General features: G+C 37.0%; 1 protein-coding gene across 1 annotated transcript; it reads left to right on the top strand.

Annotated features, from left to right (window-relative positions):
- Positions 1-392: 392 nt before the first annotated feature.
- On the top strand, positions 393-2,761 carry LOC109166364 (putative methylesterase 11, chloroplastic). Its single transcript, XM_019315337.1, has 5 exons — positions 393-790; positions 1,502-1,738; positions 1,843-1,986; positions 2,156-2,287; positions 2,376-2,761. Exons 1-5 carry the CDS (start codon positions 425-427, stop codon positions 2,652-2,654), a joined length of 1,158 nt encoding a protein of 385 aa, XP_019170882.1. The 5' UTR covers positions 393-424; the 3' UTR covers positions 2,655-2,761.
- Positions 2,762-10,068: the final 7,307 nt, after the last annotated feature.

Raw genomic sequence — 10,068 nt, 5'->3', positions numbered from 1 at the left:
CAAACTCATGTTTTTAAAGTTAATATTTAATATTTAAGTATTAACTATTAAAATATTAAATAATTTATAATTATCAAGTCTTAAAAAAATTTAAAAATTTAAATAAATTTTTAAAAAATAAAAAATAAAATAAAAATACACGAGTGCTTAGGTAATATTATATTACTTAGGATGATTATTTTTATTGTTATTTAACAAGAAGTCAATTCTAGAAGGCCATGTTTGTGTCGTGTAGTTTTAAGCAAACATTTTTATAGCAAATGGTCAATGTTGTACAGCTCCAGCCCTCCAGGAAGGAGCCACGTTTCTACTATTGCATTTTGCCATATTTTGACTTTTGACTATCTTCTTTCTCTCTTCTCTCTCAAATGTATATATACATTTCTGGCAACTGTTATTTCACTCAGAACCAAAAGAATTGAAGATGGGCAACTCATTTGCATGTTTCTCTCAGAATCAACAAAAATCGGCGGCGAAAAGACGGCCGCCGGCGGTTCCTCTTCCTCCATCTCTGTCAAACTCCGGTAGCCGGAAATCATCATCCCAGAAGGTTGTTCCATCGTCTTCCATGAAAGAAAGCTTCGACGAAGCTTATATTAAGCAACAAGCTATGACTGCTGTCTTGCTCCTACGACAACATCATCAGCAGTTTGATCGCTCGGTTTCTCTTAGAGACCCTTTGTCGTCGTCGTCTTCAAGGAGGCAGAAAAAGATTCCCAGAAGCTCCAGTTCTCGCCCCCCCACCTCGCTCTTTGATTCTCTTCCTCAATCTCTGCACCCTCTCCAACAGGTATTATATTATACTTTCCTCCTTTCGATTCTAAGCTCCATTTTTGTGTGAAAGTACTAATCAATGACCTATATATTTAGTTGAGTATGAGGGTAATAACCTAACAGTTTACGACAGTTGGTAAGTAAGTTGCTAATACAACTGTAAGGTCACATGATTGATTCCTGAATGAACTTGTGAAGATACAATTTTATTTTTCGACTTCACTCATGAATGAATTTTTGTCTCGAATGCTGCACATTTTCAAGACGATGGATTCTGAACTTATCCTTTTAAGGACTTACAAGTTACAACCCCCTAGCTACACATTTTCATCCCAACACTAACCAGTCTTAAATATTATTGCTGGCATTTAAACTCGTGACCTAGCTGGTAGTACCGTCACATATTTTGGAGACCTTGGGTGTTGGACTTGTCATTTTAAGTCTTTTATCAGCCTCCGCCCAGTAACTTTTTAATCACCGAGTGTTAAGACTTGACCTTTACCGGTCTCTGCCCAAAAGAATGATAGTGGCTGCTGACAATAAGTCAATAATTCAACCTATGAACCAAGTAACATAATGGTCAAAGTGAAAACCTCAAAAGTTGAAGAAAACTGTATATATTTTCCTTCTAGAAAGCTAGGTGGTGGGTATGCATATACTGAAAGGATTAGTTTAAGGTTTTGATAGTTTTTGCTTTTCCAAATTGTTTTTGGTTCAAAATTTTCAGGACCCAAAAACTGAAGATGCAGAAACTGGACATTTTGTTCTGGTTCATGGAGGTGGCTTTGGAGCATGGTGCTGGTACAAAACCACAACATTTTTAAAAGAAGCTGGATATCAAGTTGATGCCATAGACTTAACTGGTTCTGGAGCTCATCCCCAAGATTCAGACTCCATCACAACTCTAGCACAATATGCAAAGCCCCTCACGAATTTTCTCGAAAATCTCCCTAGCGACAGAAAGGTCTGTTCCTCCTTCGTTTCTTCCTTTCTGCAACTCCATTCTCGTGATTAATAAAAAAAACGAAGAACGAAACTGATTTATTGTGATTCGATTATTTGGCCTAGGTTATCTTGGTAGGGCATGACATTGGTGGAGCATGTATTTCATATGCAATGGAGTTGCATAAATCAAAAATCTCCAAAGCAATTTTTGTAGCTGCAGCAATGCTGAAGAACGAGCAGAGTGTACTCGACATGTTCTCCCATAAGGTCTGTCTATTAACCCGAGCATCGGTTTTTACTAATGTAACATGGTAAAAACGACTGTTACGAATAAATTATTTTTAAAAGTCTCCCACTTGATTCCTTTTATATTATTTTATTCATAACAACGACAACTCTGAAGTCTGATAATCATCCTTGTCTTCGTCGTTTGCAGCCCGGGATGGATGATCTGTTTCAGCGTGCGCAGATTTTCATGTACTCGAATGGGAAGAAACATCCTCCTACTGCTATAAATTTCGACAGATCATTAGTGAAAGATACCTTCTTTAACCAAACCCCTGCTAAGGTATACATTATAGTACTTGCACAAACTGCTAAAGAGTTAAGAATCAAAACTCAAAAGGTTTAATTTTGTGGTTTTCTTGATTTCTCAGGATGTGGAATTAGCATCAGTATCAATGAGGGCGGTCCCCTTCGCGCCCTTGACAGAGAAACTCTCTCTTTCTGCGATGAATTATGGTTCAATCCCGAGGTTTTATATCGAAACACAAGAAGATTTTGCCATCCCACTCCCACTCCAGGAGGCCATGATTCATTCAAATCCTCCTCAACAAGTTTTCCTGCTCAAAGGCTCTGATCATTCTCCTTTTCTGTCAAGGCCTCAGGCTTTGCACAAGATTTTGGTAGAGATATCACACATTTTGCCAAAATGAATGCCCACTGCTACCCAAAGTTTTGACTCTGGGAAAATACCCAATTTTCGACTATCCAAAAGTGATTGAAAACATAAGATTTTTTGTCCGAGGCAATACTGCATAAAGAATTTTTATTTTTTATTTTTATAACATATGATATTGTAAAGCTTTTCATAAACAAATTGTTTTTTTTTTGTAAACATATTAATATTAGTTTGATTTGATTAATTCATATAGCCCTTGTTAAGAGAAGTTTATATTATGCTCTGTCTATTCCATTTTACCTGTCTATTAACCACAACTTCCCGTTCCAGACTTGGTCATTCCTCACCTTCCACATCACCCAGAACCTTGCTGCCATGAGGCTGCCCTGTGTTGCTGTTGCTTCACGTAGCTTCTCCTCAACAAAATCAATAAAAGACACCCCCGGCAACTAGCATCCCCCATTTTACCTATTATATTGAAAATTGGTTTTAGTGGTGATGTTTAATCAAATTTGTTTTATATATTATTTTTTCTATTTTCTAATCACACTTATAAAAATTCATCAAAAATTACAAAAAAAAAAATCTACTATTATGGATGCTTAGCTCTTTGGTGCTTTCGTGCGGTAACTTTTCAACGTTTCTGAAGCGTAATTAACTTTTGGAGATTTTGAAAGGTTATGTACCTTTTGTAACGTTTATCCGTTACTATTATTATAACATTAGGATAAGTTATGATAATATTCAGTATTTGATATGTGGTGCAACACTAATAACCTAATAACTAGACTACCATTATGGTTAGGAGTCTGGTTAGGGTTTAGGAGACCTAAAGACAATCAACCACAATGATGGCCAGTGGTTATATAAGGTCACTAGTCCTCTCACTGCTCACATTACATACCTCATACACCATCTAGAGAGAGCTGAGTAAAGTGAGAGACAAAGCACTTATCATCTCTGCAGCAGTCCGGATCGCTCAACCGTAAGAAGAACTATGGCTGGAGGTTAGTACGATCCTGTTATCACATATAAGATTATGCATGTGATATTTTAGTCTAACAGTTGGTATCAGTCGCCATAAATAATCTCTGCCTAGTTTTTTTTAATTGCTTAAATGTTTGCACATTTATATATTTTGTTATATAATTGAGATACATGTGTAAATATTCTTGAGTATGCAATTAACTTTTCTGGACTGCTGAAAATAATTTTCCGCATTAAGAATTAATTAAAAAAAAAAAAATTAAAATTGGATATTTTTTGCTCCCTGCCGAATGAGGAGCTCACTGCTTCTGTTCGACGGAGCTGCTGCATATTACCGCGTGAGGAAGGAGATGATGATGAATGGATGGGCTTAAGTAATGGGCTTGGGCTCATTATTAAAATTAAAAAAAAACAATTTTTTTACTGGGCCTGTTATGGTTTTGGGCCAAGCCTGAATTGATATTTGGACTACATCAATTCATTCAGTTTAATATCATCATCATATCTGGACTTCTTCTAATTAAATTATCCAATTGAATTTTTTTTATTAAGTCTATTATTAAATTATTATTCAACTTTGAATAATTATTCAGTTTTAATTTTTCAGTTGAATTTTTAATTTAATAATGTTTTTTCAGTTTAAATTGTATTAAGTGTTGCAATTTAATTGTGGAGTATTTGTGAGTAATATGCATAATCTGAGCATGCTATTTATCTCTTTATTGCAATAATTATTTGATTGTTATAATTATATGCCTATAGAAAAGCATGTTCATTAAGAAAAATTTAGAGCCTTTTAGGTCTGAATTATATGCTATGCCTGAATTAGTGCCTTTTAGGTGAATTAGTGCCTTTCAGGTTAGATTATGCATATTATTACTCAACCTTCAGTTATTACTCCACTCGTGTTTTATAAAGTTCCTAAAGCACATTAAGTACATAAACAATTCGTAGTTTTACCCTATTCAAAGCCTTATCCATAGGTGAAACTACTCTTTAGATCTCTCAAACGATTTTACTTCAAAAATGAGAACACATGAATTAGGGAAGTTTCTTGGGGAGGAATACTAGTTCTATGGCCCTGGCTTAAAAGCCTTGTTGCTACTAGTCCCCTTGCGACGCTACTCTGTCTAAGGAGTTGGTATTTAACCGAGCTTCGTCTCGACCAACTTTCCTGGGAGTATACCTAAGGATTGTCTATCATATTTTGGTTTAATCTGTTTGATTATTAGGTTTTCTTGCTAATGTGATTATGTTCTTTGGTTAATTAAAGAGTAGCCACAACATCTTTAATTTTTCCAAAATTACATATTAAGTTTTACTCACATAAAGCTAATGCAAGAATATTGTAATTCACTCTGCGTGATATGGCAAAATTTAGCCCACAGGCAATTTTGTTATATTTGTAGGGTGAATTAGGATGAAATACCATACTATGATCATAATTTGCCCACAGGGATTATGTATCGGCATATAGTTTTGGTAGTTTTGTCATTAAGGGTGGAAAAATTAAAATCGCCCCCATTTCGTTTCCACCATTTAGTTTTGGTAAATTCATTATGCGTAAAAATTTAGCCCACAGGCAATTTTTATGGCATCCGAATTTATCTTTTGCATAATTTTACATTGGTAATATTGTGTACTTCAGTATCTCTCTCTAATTTTGTGCCTCGAAAATATTCTAACCAAGCTTTCAATTTTTCTTTTACAGTCACTCTTCCAATCACTCAATCAATAACAATTGATATTCCTATCCTCAATTATGACAATCACAAAGAGTGGAAAGACGCTGTTTTATTGAATTTAGGAATATTGGGGTTTGATTATGCTCTTCGCAATAAGAAGCCTGCTGAGCTTACTGCGGAAAGCACTGAGGAACAAAAAACGCTATACGAGCGATGGGCAACAGCCAATCGCTTAGGCGTATTCCTCATTAAGTCTAAAATTGCCAGAGAGATTCGTGGTCCCGTCGATGATATTGAGAACATTGAGCCATTACTCAAAGCCATCGATGAGCAATTTGTTGACGCGAATAAATCTCTGGCAAGTACCCTGATAATGAAGTTTATCAATATGCGTCTTTCCACTGTCAAGGGAACGCGGAAACACATCATGGAACTCAGGGACATTGCGGCACAATTGAAGAAGTTGAAAATTATTCTTCCAGATGCCTTTGTGGTGCACTTTGCACTAAATACCCTATCTCAGGAATATAGCGCGTTTAAAATTGCCTATAATACACATAAGGATGAATGGTCTATCAATCAATTGATTACCATGTGTACTCAAGAGGAAACGCGACTTGTAACTGAGCTTGGGGAAAGTGCTTTTATGGCCACAACAAGGCCTAAAAGAAAGTCTGGAAAACCTAAGGGACTTACCATAGCTGCTAAGGAGAAACTAAACCCGAAAGCAGACATTAAGAAGATACAAAAGTGTTTCTTTTGCAAAAAGAAGGGACACATGAAGAAAGATTGTATCAAGTTTCAGAAATGGATGTCCCAAAAAGGTAACATTTCATCTTCTTTCGTTTGTTTCGAATCTAACATGTCAGAAGTTAATACTAATTCTTGGTGGGTTGGCTCTGGTTCAACAATCCACATTGCAAACTCTTTGCAGGATTTGACAAAATTGAGACAGCCAACGGGAACTGAGTGTAGCATCTTCTCTGGAAACAAGATTGCATCACCAGTCGAAGCTGTCGAAGTTTGCAATTTAGTTTTGGACAATGGCTTTGTAATGACGTTAGAAAAGACATTTTATGTTCCTAGTTTTTCTAGGAACTTAGTTTCAGTATCTAGACTTGTACCCTTCGGATATTCTTTTGAATTTAATACCAATAATATCAAGTTATTTCATTATTATACTTGTGTTTGTACTGGTACATTGTCTAATGGTCTTTTCCGTCTTAAATTAAAGAATGATTCAGTTTACAATTCTTTACATGTTCAAAACGGCACCAAACGGTGCAGTATTAACGACAATTCCTCAATGTTGTGGCATCGGAGATTAGGTCATATCTCCCTTGAGCGTATTAAAAGGTTGGTAAAGGATGGAGTACTTTCTACTCTAGACTATACTGACTTTGAGACTTGCGTTGACTGCATTAAGGGTAAGCAGACAAACAAGTCAAAGAAAGGTGCCAACAGAAGTTCAACGTTGTTGGAAATTATTCATACTGACATATGTTGTCCTGATATGACAATACCTGGTCAGAAATATTTCACCACCTTTATTGATGACTTCTCAAGTTTTTCCTATGTGTATTTACTTCATCATAAACATGAAGCATTGGATGCCTTTAAATCATTTAAAGCTGAAGTTGAAAACCAATGTAACAGGAAAATACACATAGTTAGGTCTGATAGGGGTGGTGAATACTATGGTAGATATACTGAGAATGGACAAGCACCTGGTCCCTTTGCTAAGTTTCTTCAAGAGCATGGGATTGTTGCCCAATACACCATGCCTGGTTCTCCGGACCAAAATGGTGTAGCTGAAAGAAGAAACCGGACCCTTCTGGATATGGTGCGGAGTATGCTTAGCAACTCTAAGCTTCCTAAGTCGTTGTGGGATGAAGCGCTTAAGACGGCAACGTATATATTAAACCGTGTTCCAACCAAGGCTGTCCCTAAGACACCGTTTGAGTTATTCAAAGGTTGGAAACCGAGTTTGCAACATATGCGTGTTTGGGGATGTCCGTCTGAGGTGAGGATATATAACCCACACGAGAAGAAACTTGATCCAAGGACGGTTAGTGCTTTCTTTATTGGATATGCACAATCTTCTAAAGGTTATAGGTTCTATTGTCCATCTCATATTACTAGGATAGTGGAATCAAGGAATGCTAAATTTCTTGAAGATGACTTGATTAGTGGGAGTGATCGGTTTAAGGACTTAGTTCCTTCCTTCGATCATATTGACTCTCAACCTTCTACGTCATCTGGTGGGGTTGTACTTATCCGCAGTGCTCCTTTAGTTATGCCTGCAGATATACCACCTACCGTTCAGATTCCACAAACTGTTGAGGATCAACCTTTGGAAGAACCAGATCAGGACTTACAGCAACCGCCTGAACTAGATTTCGAACCAATGGTTGAACCAACTCAGGATATACCGCAAGATTCTGAGCCGATGCAGACTGAACCGATTCAAGAACTGCCACCAGTTCCTGAAGAGGTAGTTGCCCCGCAGCCTGTACAAGGTGATGAGGGTCCAACTTTAAGACGGTCTACTCGGATAAGGCGATCGGCAGTTCCTAGTTATTATGTTTCGTATCTACAAGAATCTGACATAGGGGCTGAAGATGATCCTGAAACATTCTCTCAAGCCACAAATTGTGCACAGTCTGACTTATGGTTAGAAGCCATGAAAGATGAAATGAATTCCATGAAGGACAATGGAGTTTGGGATCTTGTTGAGTTGCCTAATGGGGCCAAGGCCATTGGCTGTAAATGGGTTTTTAAGACTAAAAGAAACTCATTAGGCAACATTGAGAGATACAAGGCCCGGCTTGTTGCCAAGGGATTTACTCAAAAAGAAGGAATCGATTACAAGAAGACTTTTTCTCCTGTATTAAAGAAAGATTCACTTCGGGTCATTCTGGCATTAGTTGCACATTTTAATCTTGAGTTGCAACAAATGGATGTGAAAACCGCTTTCCTAAATGGTGATCTAGAAGAGGAGGTTTTTATGAAACAACCTGAAGGTTTCTCTTCTAGGGGTGGTGAGCATTTAGTATGTAAGCTTAAGAAATCCATATACGGTTTAAAACAAACCTCCCGTCAATGGTACATCAAATTCGATGGGGTAATTTCTTCATTTGGTTTTGTTGAAAATCCCTCAGATAACTGTATATACCAGAAGGTGAGTGGGAGTGAAATTTGCTTCCTTGTTTTATATGTGGATGACATCTTACTTGCCACCAATGATAAGGGGATGCTTCGTGAAACAATTTATTTCTAAGAACTTTGATATGAAGGATATGGGTGATGCCTCTTACGTTATCGGCATTAAAATTTGTAGAGATAGGTCCCGGGGTATACTGAGCTTATCTCAAGAAACCTATATAAACAAAGTTTTAGAGAGATTTCATGTGCAAAATTGTTCATCTAATGTTGCTCCCATAGCTAAGGGTTAGACTTTTGGAGAGCTGTAAAGAGGGTTCTAAGGTATCTAAGATGAACCAAAGGTTACAAGCTTGGGTTTAGGCAGACGGACAATTTAGATCTTGTCGGTTATTCAGACGCGGACTTTGCTGGCTGTGTTGATTCTCAAAAATCAACTTTAGGGTGCGTCTTTATTATGGCCAGTGAGGCTATCTCATGGAGAAGTGTTAAACAGTCCTTAATAGCTACTTCTACCATGGAAGCCGAGTTCGTTTCCAGTTTCGAGGCAACTTCATAGGGTGTTTGGCTAAAGAATTTTATCTCTGGGCTTAGAATTATGGATTCCATATCTAAGCCATTGAAAGTTTACTGTGACAACTCAGCTGCAGTCTTCCTAGCTAAGACCACAAAAGTGAGAGTCGAATTAAGTACATCGACATCATGTTCTTAGCAATTAGGAATCGTGTCAAAAATAAAGTTGTATTCTTTGAACACATTCATACTGAGTTGGTGTCAGCAGATCCCTTGACTAAATGCATGCCTTCAGTTAAATTCAAGGATCTGGTTCAGAAAATGGGACTTTTTCCCACTATGGAATTTGTATATACATTCAGTTTAAAATTCTTTGGCATTCAGACATTTTCTCAATTAAGTGTGTACACCTTCATTTGCTTCATATTGATGAGAAAATGTACTTCAGGGACTTGGAATAAACATAAGGTTTATTTCGTTGGGTTTTGTTTCCTAATTAAGTGCTAATGGCAGTTTGCATTTGATCATAATGGATACTACTCGTGCTAATGAGAACATATCATTATGGTTGGTGTTTTTCTGTTATTGAGTGGTAGTGCTTGCACCAAGTGGGAGAATGTAACGTTTATCCGTTACTATTATTATAACATTAGGATAAGTTATGATAATATTCAGTATTTGATATGTGGTGCAACACTAATAACCTAATAACTAGACTACCATTATGGTTAGGAGTCTGGTTAGGGTTTAGGAGACCTAAAGACAATCAACCACAATGATGGCCAGTGGTTATATAAGGTCACTAGTCCTCTCACTGCTCACATTACATACCTCATACACCATCTAGAGAGAGCTGAGTAAAGTGAGAGACAAAGCACTTATCATCTCTGCAGCAGTCCGGATCGCTCAACCGTAAGAAGAACTATGGCTGGAGGTTAGTACGATCCTGTTATCACATATAAGATTATGCATGTGATATTTTAGTCTAACACCTTTTGGGTGTACGGACATTTCGACCACTCAAATATTTTGAAACATATCATTATGATTAGTAACTGCTCATATTATTTCGATAATAAGTATAACTGTTTCAAACATTAT

The sequence above is a fragment of the Ipomoea nil genome, unplaced genomic scaffold, assembly GCF_001879475.1.
Source record: "Ipomoea nil cultivar Tokyo-kokei standard unplaced genomic scaffold, Asagao_1.1 scaffold3087, whole genome shotgun sequence".
Taxonomy (NCBI): domain Eukaryota; kingdom Viridiplantae; phylum Streptophyta; class Magnoliopsida; order Solanales; family Convolvulaceae; genus Ipomoea; species Ipomoea nil.
Note: the sequence above shows the minus strand (reverse complement) of the source record. Positions and strands in the feature narration are given on the sequence as shown.